At 34.9% G+C, this 25,402-nt stretch overlaps 1 protein-coding gene across 1 annotated transcript in view; it reads right to left on the bottom strand.

The window, feature by feature from the left end:
* Positions 1 to 10,015, bottom strand: part of SLC13A1 (solute carrier family 13 member 1) — an 84,396-nt gene extending 74,381 nt beyond the window's left edge. The window contains exon 1 of the mRNA XM_003808625.4: positions 9,917 to 10,015. Within this exon, the coding sequence (XP_003808673.1) occupies positions 9,917 to 10,015 (99 nt within the window). The remainder of the gene's footprint in view (positions 1 to 9,916) is intronic.
* Positions 10,016 to 25,402: the final 15,387 nt, after the last annotated feature.

Genomic DNA, 25,402 nt, shown 5'->3' on the forward strand with positions numbered 1-25,402 from the left:
TTTTAAAAAAATTCTGGAGAATTCAGTAATTATTACTTTGAATATGACTTCTTTTCTAGTCTTTCATTTTCAGTAATGTCTTTTATACATATGTTGGGGCTCTGAATTCATTCTCCAAATGATTCTCTCACTTAAAAATATCCTTTTATATTCTATTTGATATTTTAGGTAAATTCCTAGTATTCTTTCACAGTTCACTGAATATATCTTCAAGGATACTCAGTTTAAAGTTTATTTCATCTTGTAGTATACTATAAGAGACATGCCCTGGTTATAAGATTAATGATAGCCATAAGGCTTATTCAGGCATCTTGCTGTTACTACATGTCACTTAGCAGTATGTCACAGAGTAGGGTTGACACTAAGTGTCACTTAGCAATGTGATGCAGACTGGCTTGGGGATTTCCAACATTGGCCTGGGGATTTCCAGGAGACAAGGCTACCTCAGATGCAAACAAAACAAAAAAGGCTTACTCTTTCCAGAATTGTTTAAACTCCCTTTATGAGAGAAATGGCTGGTAACTCACCTGGGCTGAGTACAAGCATGAGTAAGGGGGAAGGGTCCTTTAAATTCTGAGACTGGTCACTGGACGGAGGCCCTCCTGGTCAGTCAGTCATCTGACTGCATCTGGCCCATGCCACTGGCCTGCTCTTCATCTTCATCTTGGAAAAGTCAGAATAAGCTGTTGAGCATTAGAATAAGCTGTCTAAGACTCATATTTGACATTAACCAAATGAAAAAGGAGAAGCTGTTGAGAATAAGCTATTGAGCATTAGAGTGTCTAAGACTCATCTTTGACATGAATCTAATGAAAAAGGAGAAGTTGCCCCTGGGGAAGCTGGTTAACTAGGACCACCCAGGAGCCTCAAACATGACACATCTATTGAGGGTTTTGTTTGTTTTTTTAATCTCAGTGACAAAATTCCAGGATATCTAACTAGTTTTATTTTATACTTTCCTGCTCTTGCTTTATATTTTGAAAAATAATTTGTTTCTCTTTTTTTGTTTTTTCCTTTCCTAACTTGTTGATTTCCCTATTATTTTCATTTCTTCTGAGCGGATTTTGTCAGTCTTTCTTTAGTGTCTTATTGTATTTTGAAATTTTATTTTCAAATTTATTCTGAGTGGTAGCTTTATTCTTGTGTTTTCTTCTTCTGCACTCCTTGTTTCTCATCTAGCACTTTTACAGTTGCTTCCAGCCAGTTCCTAGTTCCTGGTTCAGATGGGTCTTATCTTGACACCCTAGAGTTCTTTTCTTGCCAGCATAACACGGATCCAGTCATCTAGCTGAGTTGGGTAGTATGGGTGAGGTCTTGGCTGGGGAGCTGGGCAGTGTTTGCTTCCTGTGAGCCATCATAGCCAGCGATCAATCCAGCTCTTTCTGTCCTTCACAGGTTTGAGAAAACCATTTTCCAGCCCTTAGTTTCTGGCATTTAACCTGACTCTGGTCCCTGAATGGCATGGGAGTGCTTTCAACCACAGGTTTCCACCTTCATGCCACTTGTTTGCTTTTCTGACTCATTCTGATCTACAGAGATCTTTATTTGCTTTGTGTTTCCAATGGAGAAAGAGCTTGGGAAGGGAGGATCCTAATTGTCTAAAACCTCATCTAGACTTTTGATCATAGACTTTATATATAGAAAAACTTATTTAAGATGTGAAAATATTTGCCAAGTAGACAGATAAACCTGTTTTCTGACTTATGACTATAGGATGGGCAAGTAATACTCATGAATGCTTATAATGTGCCAGATACAACACTTGGCACTCCACATGACATTTTATTTAACCCTCGCCAAGATTCTTTGGGGTAGATATTGTAATTCCATGCTGAACTAAGGTTCAACGATCACATTGCTAGCATGTGGTAGAGTTGAGATTTGTCCATGTATAAACTCTATCAGAGTATATATTTTTAAAATTTACTACCCTGTTCCCAACATTTAAAGCAGTACTTGGCATAGAGTATATGGTCAGTAACATATTTGAGTGAGTAAGGTTCTTCTTTCTGTTCTTTCTAATATTGTTTGTATTTATATATCTTATAAAACACTAAATCTTTATCTTAGGCATAAGGTTCCTTAGCATAGAAACTTCTTTCTCTTTGCCTTGTTCCCTTTTCTCTGTTCTCTCCTCCTTGCCTGGAACTGGATATGTTGACTCCTGCCCCAGTGGGTGAATGTGTCTACAATTTTCCTGCAGCCCTCATCTCTCTTGCCAACAAACAGCATTGGAACTAAAATGTCCACCTGCATAGGTGAATTCCTCCATCACAGACATTCCCACTTACCCAGCCCCCAGTTAAAAATATCATAGTCATATCTTGTCTTAACCACCTCAAGTGCACAGCTAGGGCACTTGCTGAAGGGGTGAAAAAGGCAAAGAAAGCTATGACTAGGCAATTTGGATAATGACTTTTTCCTCCTCACAAAGTTCTGACTGTCAAGTTATCTTAGAAAATGTGGCTGATTACATTTAAAAATCACCTTGGTTCTCTTTTAAATTATAGCCCCACATGGAATTAGAATATAAGTTTGGCTTTAAAATATAGTTTTTTCATCTCTTCTGCTTTTTTAAATGACATACTGACTGATATTAGGGAGTAATTTGGCTGATGAATTAGTACGTATGTGGGTATGATCTCTTCTCAGCACAGCGTGAGAAAAGCAGAGCCAATCACAGACCTCAATCACTACAATTGATTTTCTAAGGAGAACACAAAGCAATTAAAAAAGGAGAAAAATCATGCATTCTAAATCTCTGTGCTACAAGAAAAACATCATTATTATTTGACAGAGCCTGTGAAGGGCTTTGTATGGTTCTTGGTATTCCTACCCCTACTGCAGCAGTGATTTCTTAAGACTCAAGTTATATTAATTGCAAAGTTTAAAGTGCTTTAAAATATCCTCATTTTGGAAGATGGATAGTAAAAATAAGTTCAACTACAAAGTCAAGGAGAAATAACTAGATGTTTTTTCTTTTCTTTTTTTTTTAGTTTTTAGCCAAAATGGATAGTAGAGAAAAGCAATTGATGGCCCACTGCACCAGTTATTGGGAAATTTTTAGTTCCTCCTTTTCACTCAACCTCCACACCTAACCAGCACCTGAGATGCATTGTTTTCATACTCTGTACACAGTGGAACTGGAAAAAGGTACAGAAATAATCAGTTCTCCAACCTGATTACACATTTGGTTATGATCAAAATGCAATCCATGAACTACCTGCTCCAGAATCACCTGTGGAGTTTGTTCAACGTGCAGCATCCTACACTTCACATTAAGAGTTTATGATTTTACACAAGTATCTCAGGTGAATCTGGGGAAGCTTATCCATAGACAACATTTGGAACTTTTTAAAAAGAGCCTTGCTCATTTTATAAATAAAAAAAAATCAGCCAAGGGTAGCATGTCTGAGTCACTTGGGGAATGTTTCAGAATATGCTATGTTAATCAGGACAGGATAAGCTATGCTGTGGCAAAAGTTCCAAAATCTCAGCAGTCTAAAACAGCCAATTATTTCTTACTCATACTATTTGTCCATCATGGGTAGAGGTTACTACGTGATCCAGGCTGAGAGAGGCATCACCTCAACCTGTGCTTTCGTGATTGCAAATGCAGGAACAATGATGTAAGGCAATCTGAGCACAGCTTTTAAAGATCTGATATAAATATCATTAAATAAGCAATGACATCATGAGCTTGGAAGTCAGACAGATTTGTGTTTAAGTCCTCTTGCTCCCTTTGTGGACTGTGTGACTTTGATCACATTTCTTGACCTCTCTGAGTTTCTGTTCTGTAAAATTGGGATGATATTGACTATTTCTAATTGTCGCTATGAGGCTCACAGTGGGCATTCACATTTATTATTGTTACCAAACAAGGTATAAAACATATTATGGGAGGAAGAAAGAGCTTTGTGAAAGGGACAGCCTCTGGTTACACCTACATTCTTCTTGTTCTGTCGTTTCATCATTATTTTCACTCTATTGAAGTTCCTTCCTTTCATCAACCTCTTTCTCCTGCATTCTCTCCTTCCTATCAGGTCCAAAGCCTTACATCCTTCTGCCACGCTAGATCATCCTTCACTCAACACAGTTATTAACTATCTACTATGTGACAGGCACTGGGTTTGGTGCTGGAGGAGACAGAAATTTAAACACTATGCTCCATGTTCTTGAGATATTTACAGTCTGGAGGGAGACACAAAGATAAAGCAAAATGGAAGACATACTGTAATAGAGGCCAATGTATCCACGATGCAATGAGAGCATCGAGGATGATCCTCAGTTTACATCACAGCCTGAGCCTTCCTTCCCAAGAAGGGTGAGGTAAGAGGAGATGGCATTCTAGGAGGAGGATATAGCATGTGTGAAGGCAGAGAGACAAGAATAATCACAGGCATTCTAGAAACTGCAAATAGTTAAGTATTGTTAAAGAGGAAAATGCAAATGTGGGAGATAGATACTGGGGACTGTGTGGTGGAGGCTTTTGGACAAATAAATGAAAAGTCAGAAATATCCATCAGCAAAACCATCTTTTGTTTAGATATTTTTCCATTATAGGCAAAAAGGAACCATTGAAAAATTTTGATTTTTCACAATTGGACTGAGTTGGCATTTAAAAAATAGTACTCTGGCCAGAGACTGTAGGGGAAAGTGTGTAAAAAACAAACAGTCTATGAAAGAAAGAGAAAGACAGCTTCAAGGAAAGCAGTGCCAGCAGGAAAGGAAAGAGAGGAGAAGATGAGGTTGAGAGGGGAGATTTAGGAGGATTTAGATTAAGGAGATGCAACACCATATTAATGATGGGGGCTTGTGGATATTTGAAGCATCTGAGATGACATACAGCTTTCAAGCCTGTGAATGGAGAGAAGGGTAGTGGCATTCTCTGACATAAAGAAAACAGAAGGAGCAGCAGGTTTCGGGCAAGTGGGACTGCATGCGGTTAGGGGAACAGAGGGGCTGGAAGATGATGAATCCTTAGTGGTTTATCCACTTTTTAATTACGCCTTCATAGCACAAATGATTTCTTTAAATTATTTGGCATGTGTTTACGTACAACCTACTTTTGCCATTAATGTTTGTCATACTATATAATGACTTTCCAGCAATTCTGCAAGCTACATAAAGACAGAAACATTAAACTTCTGCTTATATCACACAGTTCATCTGGCACAACACTTTGGGCTGGGAAAGTTCTTGTAAAATATTTGTGAAATAAAAATATATTACCAAAATTGGATTTTCTGGTTTTGTCGGACTACCACATTGCTATTAGCATTACTTCTATTTTTTTCCTTGTTCTTCATCATTTCTGCATTCTTTGGTGTCCAAAATATTCACTTACTTGGACTTTATAGCATTTTCTTCTTTATCTTAAATCCCTACAATATTTTTATGCCAACATTTAAAACAGTATCAATTATTTCCATTAATATATTTAATTATTTTATTTGGCCCTTTAAAACTTATCTGTTTTCTTGGAATTTCTCTCCTTCCTCTTCTTTCACTTATAGTCTTTTTAAATTATCTCCCACTCATTTTCATTTTCTTTGACCAACTTCTCGACCTACCACTTCCTCCTTCTAGGGGATACTTCACTTTTTAAAGTTTATATTTCCTTACAATCATTATATTTCTCCCATCTGTTTATTTTATTTTTATATCTAGCACCATAAGTCTCTCATCATGTATCATTTTATTTATTATTATTTCTATTCTCACTTTGAAAGTCATCATGCTTCAAGTGAATATATCGTGAGTTTCAAAGTTAGAATATAAAATATTTTCTAGAGAAATCCAAAATATTTTCTGAAGAAAGAATTAAAATTTGGTATCGGTTTTACAACCCATCAACTAAGAAGTGCTGCTCAGTATATGTGTGGTTGTTTCCTTGTCTCCTGATCTTAAAAAGGGGTCCTGATTAATGAGTAAGCTAGATAGAATAGGTATACCTGGAAGAATTGCACTCTACAAATATAATATATTGTTGTTCGATTTTCCCCTCTTCTAACAAATCTGGCCTTCTTTTTGTTTCATGAATAAAAATACAAAGAAAATCCAATAACTGGAAAAATAAGTAAGGAAATAGTATTGACTGCTGAAAAGAGTAAAAATTAACAAAATAGTCTAAAAAGAACAAAGTTGCACATAGAATATTACTGAAACTATGTCAGTATATACTAGGCCAGTTTTACCAAGATTTTAACTGGAAATATTTAAAGAAATTTCTCTCCAAAATGAGAAAAACTCAGTGTGATTATTTCATTCAAATAAAAAGCAGTTACACTCCAGACTTGTTTACTGATCATTAACTACTAATTGGGTAAGGACTGAGATTACCATTATGTTTAAGAGACAAAAAGAATTTCTGATGCTCAGTGTAAATCAATAAGAAAATGGAATTGCATTAGCAAAGTGAGATTCACAGCAATGTACTAGGAATATATTTATTATGACCACGGAAGCTATAAAGACACAGATACTCAGTTGTGATTAACATCATTGGCTCTAGAGTCAGACAGAAGTTGGTTGGAAAAATCTGTGTAGCCAGATTTTTGCAAGCTGCTTACCTGTTTTTGTCTCTGTTTCCAATTCGGATGCAAGTATGGAGAAAAGGGGCACCATATCCTGACAAGCTGACTGACCAGCTTAAAAAACTGGGTCTCTGGGACACCCAGCAAATGACATCCTTATAGCTTCAGTTCTCATAAGCCTATCTTCAGTGGTTAGAATCACTGCAACTTTCTACCTTAATGACATTGCATACCATAAGGTCAATTGAGGAAATGGTTAAAACAGAACTCTTCTGTTTGGCCTGTCTAAAGCATTTTCATGAACAGAAATGCCTGTGTTGTTGACAAATGATTAACAAGCCATGGAAGAATAAGTCTTCAAAAATATACAAAAGACTAAAATGAAATCACTTTTAAAGCATGAATTCTGAGTTCTGACAGGATCCAAGCTCAAATTTACTTTCTAGAGCATGTAGGTGGCCTTTGGTGAGTTACATGTCTCTGAGCATCAATTCCCTCAAATGTAAAACGAGAAGCACATTTGTACTTGTTTATTGGTTTGTGATGGAGGTTAAATAAGATAATTTGGGGAAAGCAGTTGGCAGAATGCCTGAAACAGAAGAGTACTCTGCAAATCAGTCTATTCTCCTTCCTTGTTAATAGTACATTGAAAAACCAATTAGGGTCTTTCTTCATTCATGGCACTTTTTTCACTTTAGATGGAATTAAGACATAAGTTAAGGCCAGTCTATTGAACAACTCAATAACGAGCAGGAAAATGAAGGAAAGAAATCAGTCAATAATTCATTGTTTGTTGGCTCTACATCCTGTAGATTATAGCCCCACATGGAATTATTTTTTATAATTGTGGTTTTGAAAGAGAAACTTGGATTTTTGTTTCCATTGAATGTTTTAATTAATCTAATATTGTGTCTTTAGAAGCATAGACTTCTTCAGTTTGGTAACCTAAAAGTTAACAGTAAATTGACTTGCATTTATGTTAAAGTAAACTTCTCCTTAAATTTTATACCCTCCAAAGGCCTACATTCTTTAAAAAAAAATTTGCTTTCATTGTAAGCAACAGTTAAAATAATAGTCTTTCAGTTTAATTAGCAGTTTATTGAATGATTAAATATATGTTTAAAGTGGCCAAAAAAAAATAATATCATGTTATTATACTAGGAATAAATCCTCCATTAACATTAATTGAGTTTTAACAAATGAGTTGATTAGGAGGAAAGGAAAGAGGAACCAGGTCACCAGATGCAACTTGGTGCTAGACACCTGGTTCCTGCATGGACCTAATGTTCTTTTGTCATAGCACCTTGGAAAAAATAATCAGTGGCTGCATTTCTTAAAAATAATACACTTCCCAGTTAATGAATCATGTACTAAAATGATTGCTTTTGATTTATTTACTCATTTTGTTTTTCAAAGAGTTTATATTCATTTCTCAGAAAATTATGGAGGATAATCAAATTGTCATGCATTTATATGTCAAAAGAGCATCACAGATGATATGTGGTGATGACCTAAATTTGTCTTGACTAGTTTAATTTCCTACTTTCTCTGCCATAAGTAAGAACCTATGCTGAGACTAACTCAAAAATATTAAAATATAGCAGGGCTCCAGGTATGAACCAGGATATGGTCATGATAGGATTCAGCCAAATCTAGAGGACTCATGGGACCAGAAGAGTTACAAAGTGAAGATCATAATGTGTCTTAGATGAAGTTCTTGGCAAGGAGATGGGGTGAGAATTCAGAATAGAGCACTATTTCTGTGCTGGAATTTGTCATCTGATGGGGCTGCCGGAGATTCATATAGGAGACCTCACAAGGAGCCGGGGTGGGAGTGGCAGGGTGGGAGGGAAAGGGTTAGTCACACAGAATTTGAAAAACAAAACCAACAAAGCCAAAAACAGCTGACAAGGTCTTTTAGTTATTATTATTATTTACAAATTCTGTACGAATTTGAGGGCTTAGAAGAGATTTGGACCAAAAGGGGTGGGGAGTTTTTCCCTTCCCTCCATGTAGCTCTGTGAGACCTCAGCACAAGGAGAGACAAGCCAAGAATGCTGCAGCTGGAAGATTGCACCTGGTGGGAGACAACCCACAGATGCCACAGCAGGGGCCAGTCCCTTCTCCAGCTTTGCAGGTAGAATAGGCCTTGACAGTGTCCAAAAGGACTTTATTAGCTCACGTGAATTCCCTTCAGAGGTCCCAGGATCACTGGCAAAGGCTTCTGGCAGAGGCTGGAGGGACCACCATATTATAGTTAATATGACTCTATTATAACCCAGACTGGTGTAACCTCGATTAGTACTTGTTAGAGGAGAGCATCAGCAGAGTTCTTGCCCACTAAGAGGAGGGACTGTGCATAATGGAGTGCTGGGAATTGCCCCACCTGTGGAGTCAACACACCCAAGGAGACTGGCACTGCACACTTACTGTGTGCCAGGCACTGCTCCAAATAAGTGTTTGAAGAGTGTTTCTTCATTTCATTCTCACCACAAGCCTGCTACTATACACATCTTTCATATGAGAAAACAGAAGCACAGAGACATTAAGTAGCATGCCCAGGTGACACAGTTTGTAAGTGGTAAATCTGGGACCTGAAGCAGAGAATCTGGCTCCAAAGCCTGTCCTCTTACTACCAAGTGACGTTTGTGCCTGGCACAGAGAAGGTGCTCATTAAATGTTTGCTGATTCAAATCATTTTACCAAGAAACTAAACATGCTTGAGCTTATTGTTCTGGACTTAATGCCCTGACTACTCTTAAAAAGCAAACAAAAATGCTTACAAGTACACCACAATAAAACAAAACCTGGAATTATCAGAACATGGTAAATGCTTTATTAGATTTTCTAATTGACCAAGGGAAACTACTCTAAGCTTTCAATGTCTTTTTTTCCTACAAGGAAACTAAATTTCCAGGAAGTTCTGTGACCAAGCCACAGAGCTGAGAAGTAAATTAGTCTGTGCTGGACCTAGGATTTCCCTTGTTCTTCCACCTCTGTCCCCAGCAATTGCTTTGCTGCCTATTCTCAGGGGAAGGAATTGCACTAGCCATGCATGCTCCCTGGAGAATGACAACTTGAACTGCAAAATCTCAAAGGTTGTGCTTCTTTTGTTCTTCCTCTCATCTAGTTGATAGGCAGAGAACAATTCTGATTTAATATTCTATTTAATTATGTTTAATCATACTAAGAATCAACAAATGTTAATTATTAAAAAGGGAGAAAATGGACAAAACATCATGTACAACCATGCTGACTTTAGGCATGAAGTGTCAACATTCATTCAGCTCTGAGCCAGGCAGTTAAACAGCAAACAGTTTTAATAAAGGACAATTAAATAAGTCAGGAAATCCACCAGTCTGTTCTCCAGGTTCACTCACCTTGGTGCGGAGGACGATGGGCAGAGGCAGTAAAACCAACACAGTGAAAACCACGAAGAGAAATCGGCGATAAACCAGAATGTAACTGAAGAATTTCATTGTCCTGAGCAGGTGGCTTCAATAGTGTCCTCCTCCAAATAAAGCAGGTGTTAAATAACCAACTTGGATTAATATTTTTCCAGCCTGTCACCTTCACTCACTGCTCTAGACCGACCAACACAAGTTAAAATTAAATCTCATTTTTTATTGTTTTACTATCACAATTAACATGAAGAGATAGGCCCAAGACTTTTCATGAGAAATCAAAGACCATTTGCTCCTCTGGGTTTTCAAGGAAAAACTGTTCTTTCCCTGCTTTCTTCGATCACATTCACTGAAATACAGACTGGACAAGCCTAGGAGAAGGCAAAACCATGAAGCTGGTCGTTTGTTCACAATGAGGCACTTCCAACCCTTTTGATGTCCTCTGACTTCCAGACTCCCTAACTGGAGTAGTTACCACATTGTCATGGTGCCATGAGTGAGTCTCCACAGGCAGCCTCCATGGCCCTTTCTAAGGAAGTATGTTTTTAGTGTGTAAATTGAAATAGCAACTAATAGTTGGAATTTCAGTGTATGACAGTGAAAGGGAAACTTTTTTGTTTGGAGATGGATTTTTAAGGGACTTCTTGGACAATGTATTGCAAGGGTCTTCTACAAAATTTATAGCAAATGTCCCTGTTGTTTAGAAGCAAAGTTTTGTGTATTTCTTGGACCCTATTGTCTCTTTTGATAGAAAACCAAAATAACCATGAAGTGTTATATAAACCCTCTATTTTAAGACCTTTGAAGGCTTGATTTGATACTGTTGTGCTGATACAGACTACATAATTATCAGGGAATCTGCATAGAGATGAGTGATTAGGGACATTCAAGTGGTGTGTGATGTGTATGTGTGTATGATTTGTGCACATGAGCACATGGGAAGTTGGAGACTGTTCCAACAGTGATATGGAGGATGTATTTTGAAAATCTTCAGGGATAAGGACCCTGGTTTTTTTCACGTTGTGTTGTAAATTGATGATCCAGTAAACCTCAAGTTAGCAACTACTACTTGTCTTTAGATATAAATGAAACACATTCCCAGCCCTACTAGAATTTATAGTCAATTTCTCTTGACATAGATAACCTTACTCTTATGTAATCTATAGTTAGCATTTAGGTCTTATTTCTAACTTCATGCTAATATAACTCTGCATTCTCTTTCCATCAAGAGAAACAATCCTCTCACCAGTACACACCATATTAATGTAAATGAGAAAGCATTTTTTTCCTGTAAAAAATTTAAATTCCTAAGCATCTATTATGGACAATTATTCAGGAAAATCAGAATAGTAAACAGAAAAAAAGTTTCCAAACCAGAAAGTCTTATTATATCTTGAATTTCTTAGATGAAAGGATAATTACAAATGATATTGTAATAAAATGGTAAGTGATAATAAATGGATAACAATAGTATATAGTGTTAAAATTAATTTATGAAATGATTTACTCAAACCAGTTGTAGTACTTATTTTTTTCCATTAACACCCTGTACAGTTCTCTAGTTCATTGCATGCTTTTTTTTAAACTACTACTTTTCGAAGAAACCATTTTTGCTCTCAGATTTCCTTCAGCTACCTGGTGAGATGATTTGAGCCTCACTTTTTCATCTTAGAGGATTTTACTTTGTGAGATGACACCAAAAAACGAAAAGGCATTTGTGTGACATTTAAAGGAAATGAGAGCCTATGTGTAGGGAACTGGAACCAGACAGAGGCTAAGGGAAAAGCACTTGACATTTGTTAGTCCCTCCTTTCTGTGCCCTATTTTCTCTCTTTAGGTCCTCATTTCTCACCAGAGGAAGGCTCCAGGACCCTATTCTTATGGCCTGGGCTCTAGCTAGCTGAATCTGCTGTGGGTGTTCATTATTACAAAACAGCCTCACCTTCTCCTTACCTTCAGCCAACCTCCTATTCCTCGGTGGTTTTCTCTTCACTGTCAAAGAGAGAAAAAATCTAATAAAATAATTTGCACTAAACATGAATGACTGATGTGAGCTGAAAGTCTCTGCAAGAGTCACTGGGGAATGAAACTCTAAGTGAGACTTCGGGGCCCCTTGGATACATATCTTAAGGTACCCTTCAAATCACATCATGCTTTAACTAGCTCCATGCCTAGGACAAATTAGTCACAGTTGTCAAATTTCACCTCTTCTCTGTACAGAAAATCATAAACCTTACTACGTCATAATTGTGTTATGTTTTATCTAAACTGAATCACACCATTACATAATCATGAATCAGTTCATGACTATGTTCATTCATTTGTTCTTAAGCTTCGCCTAGCCCTTAATTAAAAAACATGTTTACCAAAAAAATCACAGATATTGTTCATTCATTCATTGTTATAGTTATATCCTATGTCCCAGAGAGTTTACATTTAGCACCTCGTTTAATCTTCAAAACTTGATACAAGTTATATGTATGTATTGTTATTATTATTTATATTTTATAGATTTGAAAACTAAGATTCAAAGAGGTAAAGTAAAATATCCCAGGTACTAAATGGCAAAACAATTCATTTGAATCCAGTTCTTTCTGGCACCTAAGGCAATGCTCCTTGTACTACGTTTGAGGTCTACCATCATGAATATTCATTTGGCACTAAGCACTAAATCTTCAAGTCTAGAATTTGTATGGAGATACCTGGTTTGGTTAGTTTAGGGACTGTAGTTCTGGCGTTTGCCATTGAGACTTCTGGATGGTCATAAATTATGTGAAACTCAGGTTCAAGCACAGAGAAAATGAAGGGTTTCTTATTGGTAGTAAAGAAGTTAGATTGCCCAAGATGCTTGAGTTGTCTAACCAACTGAGGGGAGTGGAAACTAGTTTTTATCCAGTTGTCTCACATGCTTCTCTCAGGCCTACCTTCTGGTTGTCTCTTTCTTATGCTTATGTTTATAATGTTAACTCCCAAATTTGTGTTCTTCAAGCCTTTCCTTCTTCCAAGAATATGGTTTCCATCTCTGTTTTAAATGCTAACCATAGTTGAAGTTTGACCTTGTAGATTCATCTCAAAACCATCCTAACAATCCCAGTCCTTGCCCAAATCCCCAATCCTTGACTTTCCATGCACACACCCAGGGTGGTCCTTGAGCCAACTGTATTCAAATAATATCGGGTGCTTAACAAAAATGCAGATTCCCTGCCCTTTTGGATCTAAATGTGACTTTGAAACCTTCATGTTTTGTTGGCACCCTGCATAATTTTTAATACACAGTAAAGTTTGAAAATCATAGATAATATCTGTAAGACACATTGTGGCCTGTGAGTAGACCGATGTTATTTACTATTTTAATAATGCATGTAAATCTTACATCTTCTGTAAGATTGTTAATTCTTTGAGTACAAGGAAGTACAGACTACTTCCTTTGCATCGCTTATGTCCCTAGTAAAGTGTTGGGTACAAGTAAATACTCAAAGAATACTTTCTCTAAACTTACCTATGAGTATAGATAAATGGAAACCAATTAGCTTCCTTGTTTATATAGTATGGTTTACTCAAGCAGTTTGTCAATAGAATATATAGCTTTGCAATGAGATATGGCTTTTCAATGGAAAATATTTGCCCCATTGCAAATGTACTCATACATATATACACTTAGATGAAAAAGTGTATATATTCAGTATACACTTTTACTGTGCTGGCAAAAACAGCCAGGTGCATTTGTATACAAAAAGACAGTGCATTTGCTTCAATTATGTATTTCTATTTTCACTCGTAGGGTTTTTAGAGTTCAAAGTGCATGCCAGGTTTATTCAATTGCTATTGTTGAGATTATTGGTCAAAAAATGTAAGCCAGATTTTCTCCCAACTTTCATTTGTTCTTAAGCTGTGACTAGCCCTTAATTCAAAAACTCACTCATAGTGTACCCTTAATTGTATACTCTGGTTACCTTCATAAATTGCATAACTTACAAGCACTGCTCTGTGAAGGGTATACTCTTTGAGTGCCATATATGAGCTGAATCCCCAAACATTTTAGATACTGTTAAAACTAAGATGATCTTTTTTCCTCAGTAGCATCCTGTAGTCATTTACATTAGCACTTTTTAGAGTTTTATTTCTTTTTCTGCTCACCTCTCCATTCCTTAAGATGTTGAGTCTTCTTGATGAAAGAAAAGCATGTAGATTGTGTATATAGTAAAATTTCCAGGCTGATGTCAATTAACTATATCAATTTTTACTTTCATTTCCTAAGATAAAGGACAAAATAATTAGCTAGGGTAGAATAATCTACCCTAGAGACTGTAGATTTATACACAAGTCCCTAAAAACTTAAATTAACATCATTTATTATTAACCACAGTTTCAATAATTATTCTTCCAGTGTAATGAAGTAAATGACTAACTGAATCGATGAAGATTGAACTGTGTCCTACAAGGTGAAGACCTGAATGCTCATGAACTGAGAAGGAAAGCAAATTCCTAAACAGGAAGACCTCCCTCTAGCAATAACAGCACCTGCCAGAATATGTCAGCTCTGAAGCCAAGACACCACTGGCCACAACCTCCATCAGGGTGGGGAGGAATAATTTTATCTTGGCTGAGCCTTATCACATTTTAATCTTGGGTTCTCTGGGAGGTGAAAGAGGAAAATCCAGGGAGCTGGGAATGTAGAGAAGGGAAGCGAAAGAACATTCCAGGACACTTAACAAACTATTAGAAAAGGGAAGCTGAGTAAAACTACTCTCAGGTATCTAGAACACTGTTTGCTCCACTCCTCTTCCTGCTTATGTCACCCTCCCCTGCACAGCCACCTCATGTCACAGTCATGTCTTGACACAGGCAACTGTATTTTAATCCTTGTGAAAATGTTTAGCGTATTCAGAGGTGAATCCAGGACCCCTGGGTATGGCATTTATTAAGTCAGCACTTGGGTAGTGACTGCTGTGATTCTAGGACTCTTAGAAATGGAAATCCATAGAAATGGATCATGGAGAAATACCCTAGAATCCCAGCTGATCCAAGTGTCCACTCCCCCTGTCAAGTCAGAAGGCTTCCATGGAACTCAGACTAGCTAATCAGAAACTGCTTTTGAGTATAGCTAGAAAAAAACAAGTTTAAAGAAATTAATGAGGGAAACGTTTTCTCAGTCATCTCAGTTCTGCTACAAATTCACTGTTGCTCATGGCCAAATGTGTTAATTTTTCTCTTTCAGAAAAAAAAAAAAAACCCTGATATTCCTCCTACCATTTTTACCACCAAAAATATTGTCTCTTTGGAGCATCTCCTGTCCCTGATAACAATGAAAAGATAAAGCGTTAACATAATTCTAATGGTGAACTTGTTTTAAGTGTAGTAAATGACATTGACACAATCCAGTTTCCTGTCAGGCTGACCCTTGGAATTTTTTTTTACCTAAGCATAGACTAGCTGACAATATGTTATTAACATGAATATAAGATGTTAGCCAGGCTGCCCTCTCACAGTAATTTTCTTTGGCATAGCTACAGCATTCACTGTTCTTCACCAGTTGGCTTCTTTTATTATATGAGGTTGGTGGCTTTTGGTTCAAACTGGTTGCTTATGAAGAAAATTCAGTATTTAAAGAAAATGTGTGCCTTACAACCTCATGAAGAAACATACCAACATTTACTCTGACAAGTCATTTATACTTACATTTTTATCCATTTTCCTTATCATTGATTCTAAAAGATACATTTTTCAGAACAATATTTTCTTCTCAACTTATATCATTGCACAATTAAACCACATTAATTGACAGATAGGCCAGGAGGACACAGCTTGATTTATACTTTTGTCCCAGATAAACAAACCATAGTGAGTAGTTTGATCTCTGGGAGGTTTTAAAAGAAATGAGGTTACTAAAATGGACCCAAATACAGATTTTTCTAGTGAATGAATTGATATGAATAAAATACTGTGCCTCTACAAGGGGAAGAGAGCCTATTCACAGCAAAGAACTCCAAGTGACTTAGTAGAGCATAAAACAAATGCAACTGGAGGCAATGAATTGTGAATGCTCTGTTATTTTTCTTAACAATCTCCATTTTCATAGTCCCTAAAATAATTACAAGTTCTCACGGCAAGAGTCTTGGCCTGGGGTGACTTTCTGAGAACCACAGTAACTTTGGTTTGGAAAATTGATCTAGACCTGCATGTAATATCCATGCCAAAGAGCCCATTCTTTCTCAATACCTCTGCTGATGGATGACTCATTTCTCCTCATTTCATATTTAAATACCTGCTTTCCTCTCTGTTAAACTTACTTTCCCTCTGCCATTGAGACAAAATTTGTCTTCTTGTGGCTTCATCTACTGTTCTAATTCTGCTTCTTGGGACCATGAGAGGGAGAACTTCAACTTCTCTTCCATGTGACAGCCTTTATATACCTGAAGTCTTCCCATTTCCATTTGCTTCAGCTATTCCTCATATCTCAGATGTTAAGTCTCTTCACTATCCTGGGCACTCATCTCTCTGACTCTGGCTGAGTTCCTGAGTTGAATGTTCTATTTCAGATTCTGTTTGGCAGCAAAAAGCAGGAATAGACTGACACCTCCTTGGTTCTGGACATGATTCTTATAGCAATGCAGGCAAAATTGCATGAGCTTTTTTACATCGCAGAAACATATTGAGCTTATTATTCAATAAACATTCAAAAATATGTTTTATGTATTAAAGCTAAGTAATTTCTACATTGTCATAATGATAAATATGGCATATTTTTCTTGTTTTCATCTTGTTAGGTTTGTACATATGCTTTGAATTGCCATGACTTATCACATGTATGCTATGCACATATTTAGTAATAGTGTCCTCTACATTTTAATCTAAAATCATTGATATTACACTCAACAGGTTCCCTTCTTCAAGTATGTTCTTTCAAGTTGAAATTCTTTTACTAGAAAGCTTTTGGGTACTACTATTAACTTGTGTGAACCCAAAAAAGTCTGAGACAGGTCTCAGTTAATTTAGAAAGTTTAGTTTGCCAAGGTTGAGGACGTGCCCATGACACAGCCTCAGGAAGTCCTGATGACATGTACCCAAGGTGGTCAACACACAGCTTGGGACATGGGACATCAATCAATATATATAAGAAGGACATTGGTTCAGTCTGGAAAGGCTGGACAACTTGAAGCAAAGGCAGGAAGACTCTAAGCAGGGAGAGAGCTTCCAGGTCACAGGTAGGTGAAACACAAACTATCACATTCTTTTGAGTTTCTGACTACGCTTTCCAAAGGAGGAAATCAGATATGCATCTATCTCAGGAAGCAGAGGGATAACTTGGAATAGAATGGGAGGCAGGTTTTCCCTAAGCAATTTCCAGCTTCAGTTCTCCTTAGTGATTTTGGGGACCCAAGATATTTTACCTTTTCACACTTGGGTCTACAGAATTGTCTCCTTTCAGTAATCCATTCTAGAATCTTCCCCAAGATTGACATCTAACTCACTGATACAGAGTTAATAGTAATAACACTTATGGTGTTGACTGCCAAGATGCTATTTACCCATCTCCTGTCTTGGAACACAAAACCACATTTCCAATAAAATATTTAAAGTCTACCTTCCAGAAGTTTAGGTTATTCAGCTAATTATATGAAGCTTTCTACACCTTGACTAGCATAAATACTAAAAAGGACATAAACAGTTTTTTAAGGCATGTTACTTTCAGCTTCACCAACCAATTCTTCCTTTATACTTTGAAATATGCATTTGTCTGAGTAAGAAGAATTAGCAGTTATAGTTACTGTATCATTGATTTCTCCAAAGAAAGAAGAATTATCCTTCAATAATTTTTCAAAAATTAGAACTATATTTTCCAGAAAGGAAATGGCATCAGAACAAAACATGGGTGAATGCATGTATGATTCCATAATCAGACACTCAGCAAAACATATATGGAGTTATTGTGACCATAGCAGTATTGGAAACTACTCATATATTTCCTCCCAATCAATCTTCTTTCTCCTACAGGAATGTTATGTCCTGGGCAGATGCAGCAACAGCCATCCTGGGGTCTCAGTAGAAGCTGCTGAGAAAAGAAGGAGTGTGGATTTGGAAGGACTAAGGCTGAGACAATGAATTAATCTCAGACTCTTTCCTGAGGGGAAAAAGGCCACATCTAAAATTATAAAGATCTAAGAAAGAAAAAATCAAATGATGAATGGCTAGCATTCTGTATCCATCATATTATTGATTTCCAACAACAATCTCATGTTTATAGATGAAGCTTCAAGAGGTTAAGTACCTTGCTTGAGTTCACTCACTCAAAGTCCAGATTCAGATCTGTTTGACTCCAAAGCTAGTGTTCTTCTTCCTCTAACTCTGCTAATTCTGGCTTCATATATGCACCATAATTTGTTGCCAACTAATGAGGAGGACACAGAGCACAAGACTCCAGAAGTAAGGATATTTAAAGTCAGAGGGGCTAGAGATACTTCTGAGAAGCTTGTCTTGTTGGATATTTCTGGCCAGAATGTGAGAGAGAGGGTGCAGACACTGAAAGGAGGGAGCTATGTAGAGGTACTGCACCCTAGATGATTGTACTAGAGTCACGCAGCTGTCCTGACCAGTGGGTAATCTGTTCTTGGATCAGGAACTGAGTCTAGGGTACAAATGCATTAATTTAGAAAACTTGGCAGAGAAGGGCGTAGAGGGCAGTTTAGCGGCCATGGAAGGGCCTGGTAGTGATCTCAGGGACCAGGATATCAGTTTCATCACTAGGGTGGCAAACTGTGCTAATTTACCCAGGACTGTGAGTTTTCTGGGACACCGGACTTTCAGTGTTAAAATTAGGAAAGTCCTAGGCAAACTGGAATATATGATCACCTGGTCATAGCACCAAGAAGGTACCCAGCCGCCATCAACCAGAGATGTGAACATTACATTGGTTCTTTCCTCTTGCTCACACCCCTCCCTCCTTCCATCCTTAAGTGCTCTCGATTTTACTTGCCTTTGAATGTCTGTCATCTCCTTCATCCCCATGACCACTGTTTTTGTTCAGGCTCTCACCATCTCTCACTATTTTGAGGGTCTCCTAACTGGTCTCTGTATCCATTCCTGACAACTTCCACAATGCTGAATGCTCCACAATGCCACCAGAGGGCTCTTCTCAAATGAAACAGAACGTGTCACTCCTGTTCAGACATATCAAGAGCTCTCCACTTGGGAAAGGAGAGAATCCAATCTTTCTACATAATTTAAAAGACCCTACAGACTCTAATGCCAGCCTATATCATCAGCCTCTTTTCCCTACACCAGCCTGCATCACACTTCATGCTTGTCTATAAAACAGACCCTACCCAAAAAAAACCAAACCAATCCTAAACAAAACATGTGTTCTTACACTTCCAAGCCTCTGCCTTCTGCCTGAGACATTCTTCCAAGCTTTGTCCATGTATAAAATTCCTATTCATCATTCAAAATATTTTGCAATATGTAGAAATAAATACTAATGAAAATGTCTTTAGGGAGAGTCTTCTCTGTGGCTGGAAAGAATATATTGATAAACTGCTTGGAGTGGGAAGTGACTTCCATGCTGTGTAACAGTTGAATAAGACTTTATGTCAGATAGTATAATCCAATATCTTGAAAGTGTTCACTTAAAAATCACACAATTTATAAATTTAGAAAGGAGACATTATTTCTTATAAAGGGTTACAGCCTGCAAGTTGGACATTCTTACAGGCTAAGAAGCATAACCTCCAGTCAAAGCCATTAGCAGGCACTTCAAGGGAAGGAAGGGTGGAACAGGGATTTACGTTGAATATCTTGGCCAAGTATACATATTCAACAGGTTACAGGAGGAGCTGTGAATATTCATGAAGGTGGTCCTAATGCATATGTATTGAATAAACATGCATGTTACGTAGGACCCATTAGGAGACTTAACATTTAAATGTATTAAAAGTAGGCCCTATAGGTCAAAAGATGAAGTAGAGACATGAAGACACTCAAGTGTGTAAACTGGCCAGAAGCAGTCCTTGGTTTGCCGTCTCTTATCACGGGAAAGTTGCAGGAATCAGTACCTTGTTAGATCAAAGCTGTTGTTACGGGTTGTGGAACAGGGTGTCAGTTAGTCATCATCTGGCAGTGAGCTGCAATTCTTTCAATATTGCTTATCTCAAGGTCAGTGCTTGTTTAGCTGATAAAGCAAAAGAAAAACCATGTAGCAGTTAGAACACAGTTTATTCTTTAAGTTCAGGGGTGCATGACTTAACTCTTGCATGGCATGGCCTTAGGTCATGTTTATGATTTGGTATCTTATTGCCACAAAGACTCTATTCTGCTAGTCTTACGATCTTTATTTTAATGTTAATGCTGGTCAGTTTTTGTGTCTAAATTGCAAAAGGGAGTGGGTATAATGAGGTGTGCCTGACCTCCTGTCCAGGCATGGCCAGAAACTCAGTATTTAAGGTTTCTCTGGGGTCCCCTTGGCCAAGAGAGGTGTCCATTCAGTTGGCTGAAGGGCTTAGGATTTTATTTTTAGCTTATATTAGGTTGGTGCAAAAGTAATTGCGGTCTTTGCCATTAAAAGTAATGGCAAAAATGCAATTACTTTTGCACCAATCTTAAAAAAGCAGAATGCCTGCATATGTCTACAAGCCACATAGTGTGCATCAGGACTGAGTCTATTTTTTAGCGTTTGTCCCAATAACAAAAGATGGAACCATATATTTCTCAGAAAATAAAATTTTAATTTAATTTAAAATTTTATATTCACTGTTTATCAACCAATACTTAATCCTGTTTAGAATATCACTAATGATGATTGCCCGAAGGCTGTGGTCAACAGCCTTCATCAACATCAACAGCATGAATATCACCTGGGGATCTGTCAGAAATGTAAATCTCAGGCCCCATGAGGTGTATTGAATCAGAAACTTCGAGGAGGGGTCAGGAGGGCAGGAATCGCTGATTTAACAAGCCTTCCAGGTGACTCTAATTCATTCTAATGTTAGAAAAATCACTGCTCTAGTTGAGGTTTTCAAATGGTCTACCATAATTAAAATCCCCTGTGCAGCTTTGTTAACTATGAAAGAGATTCCTGTGTATGTTGAAGTTTGAGAATTTCTGTTATACTCACAAATTAAGCCACAGCACTACAGAGCTACTTCCATGGGTGGTCTTGCATGACTCTTATGAAATAGTTTTTCCTGAATAATTTGACTCACTTTGAAGGATAAGCTCTGGAATGCCTGTGTTTGAATTCCACCTTCATCATTTACTGAATGTGGTAGCTGGCGCCAGTCATCTAACCTCTCTGGTATGGTTTGTTTCTGTGTCCCCACCCAGATCTTATTTGAATTGTAATCCCCATAATCCCCACGTGTTGAGGGAGAAACTCAGTGGGAGGTAATTAGATCATGGGAGTGGTTTTCTGCCTTGCTATTTTCGTGAGAGTGAGTGAGTTCTCGCAAGAGCTGTTGGTTTTATAAGGGGCTCTTCCCTATTCACTCTTCTCTCTCCCGCCACTTTGTGAAGAAGGTGCCTGCTTCCCCTTCTGCCATGATTGTAAGTTTCCTGAGGCCTCCGAGCTATGCAGAACTGTGAGTCAATTAAACCTCTTTTGTTTATAAATTACCCTATCTCGGGTAGTACCTTTATAGCAGTGTGAAAATGGACTAATACGCTAACTGTGTCCAAATTTTCTTCCCTTCAAATGGAGATAAAAATTGACCTAGTTCACAAGGTTGTTTGAGTGGGAAAATACACATAAAGTTTTTAGAATGGTGACTTTAAAAACAGCTGTATGGCTCTGGGTTTTCTATATGGGTGTTGTTGAGAAGACTATTCACTCTGTTACAAAGTCCCCTCTCTGAAGATCCACAGAGATAAGGTTCCCTATACGGCTACTAGGGGTTTTGCTGGGTACCTTGTGAATCACGACATGGGTGAATTCCCTTCTCAAACTGGCTGCCTGAAACTGAGAGCTAAGAGATTTTGTCCATCTCTGTTCATTTGAAGGGTCCTGTGGCCTGCATCTGAGTGCTGATTTCACTTCTGACTTTGTCTTTCTACCCTTTTTTCCCTTTACCTTTTTTCTCCCAACTTATTTTTATTTATTTTATTCTGCATTGTGTGTACCCTTTGAATTCTCTTAGATATTTTTAGGAATAAGATAAGGTAAGAATGTAATTGATTTTATTTAATTAAGCATTCAATCAGATATCCAGACTACTACAGTGGTGTGATGGATAGTACTGAGTGTCAACTTGACTGGATTGAAGGACACAAAGTATTGATCCTGGGTGCATGTATGAGGGTGTCACCAAAAGAGATTCACATTTGAGTAACTGGGCTGGGAAAGGCAGACTCACCCTTAATCTGGGTGAGCACAATCTAATCAGCTGCCAGCACAGCTAGAATAAAAAGCAGGCAGAAAAATGTGAAAAGAGAGACTGGCCTAGCTTCCCAGCCTACATCTTTCTCCTATGCTTGATGTTTCCTGCCCTCGAATATCGGACTCCAAGTTCTTCAGTTCTGGAACTCAGACTGGCTGTTGCTGCTCCTCAGCCTGCACATGGCCTGTTGTGGTATCTTGTGATTGTGTGAGTTAATACTTAATAAACTCCCATATATAATATATGTATATAATATATGTGTGTGTATATATATATACACACACACATATATATATTATATATACACATATTATATATATTATATATACACATATTATATATAATATATACACATATTATATATATTATATATACACATATTATATATATTATATATACACATATTATATATATTATATATACACATATTATATATATTATATATACACATATTATATATATTATATATACACATATTATATATATTATATATACACATATTATATATTATATATACACATATATAATATATACACATATATAATATATACACACATATTATATATAATGTATATACACATATTATATATAATATATACACATATATAATATATACACACATATTATATATAATGTATATACACATATTATATATAATATATACACACATATTATATAATATACACACATATATAATCTATACACACATATATATAATATATACACACATATTATATATAATATATACACATATATAATATATACACACATATTATATATATAATATATACACACATATTATATATATAATATATACACACATATTATATATATAATATATACACACATATATATAATATATACACACATATTATATATAATATATACACACATATTATATATAATATATACACACATATTATACATAATATATACACACATATTATATATAATATATACACACATATTATATATAATATATACACACATATTATATATGTAATATATACACACATATTATATATATAATATATACACACATATTATATATGTAATATATACACACATATTATATATATAATATATACACACATATTATATATATAATATATACACACATATTATATATAATATATACACACATATATATAATATATACACATATATAATATATATACACATATTATATATAATATATATACACATATTATATATAATATATATACACATATTATATATAATATATATACACATATTATATATGTAATATATATACACATATTATATATAATATATATACACATATTACATATATTATATATACACATATTATATATATAATATATATACACATATAATATATAGACACATATTATATATATTATATATACACATATTATATATAATATATACACATATTATATATATTATATATACACATATTATATATATTATATATACACATATTATATATATTATATATACACATATTATATATATTATATATACACATATTATATATATTATATATACACATATTATATATATTATATATACACATATTATATATTATATATACACATATATAATATATACACATATATAATATATACACACATATTATATATAATGTATATACACATATTATATATAATATATACACATATATAATATATACACACATATTATATATAATGTATATACACATATTATATATAATATATACACACATATTATATAATATACACACATATATAATCTATACACACATATATATAATATATACACACATATTATATATAATATATACACATATATAATATATACACACATATTATATATATAATATATACACACATATTATATATATAATATATACACACATATTATATATATAATATATACACACATATATATAATATATACACACATATTATATATAATATATACACACATATTATATATAATATATACACACATATTATACATAATATATACACACATATTATATATAATATATACACACATATTATATATAATATATACACACATATTATATATGTAATATATACACACATATTATATATATAATATATACACACATATTATATATGTAATATATACACACATATTATATATATAATATATACACACATATTATATATATAATATATACACACATATTATATATAATATATACACACATATATATAATATATACACATATATAATATATATACACATATTATATATAATATATATACACATATTATATATAATATATATACACATATTATATATAATATATATACACATATTATATATGTAATATATATACACATATTATATATAATATATATACACATATTACATATATTATATATACACATATTATATATATAATATATATACACATATAATATATAGACACATATTATATATATTATATATACACATATTATATATAATATATATACACATATATAATATACACATATTATATATAATATATATACACATATATAATATATGTACACATATATAATATATATACACATATATATAATATATATACACACATTATATATATAATATATATACACATATATAGATTATATATACACATATTATATATAATATATATACACATATTATATATAATATATATACACATATTATATATAATATATATACACATATTATATATAATATATATACACATATTATATATATAATATATATACACATATTATATATATAATATATATACACATATTATATATATAATATATATACACATATTATATATATAATATATATACACATATTATATATATAATATATATACACATATTATATATATAATATATATACACATATTATATATATAATATATATACACATATTATATATATAATATATATACACATATTCCATTAGTTCTTTCCCTCTAGAGAACCCTGATTAATAAAAGTGGTCATTGATATTGACCTTATTTTCTTAGGAAATCTGAAAAGCTTATTTTTGATAATATCTCATGGGTACTGGTGTTTCATAGATTCTTGGTGATATGGTTTGGGTCCATGTCCTTGCCCAA

The sequence above is a fragment of the Pan paniscus genome, chromosome 6 (genome assembly GCF_029289425.2).
Source record: "Pan paniscus chromosome 6, NHGRI_mPanPan1-v2.0_pri, whole genome shotgun sequence".
NCBI classification, from domain to species: domain Eukaryota; kingdom Metazoa; phylum Chordata; class Mammalia; order Primates; family Hominidae; genus Pan; species Pan paniscus.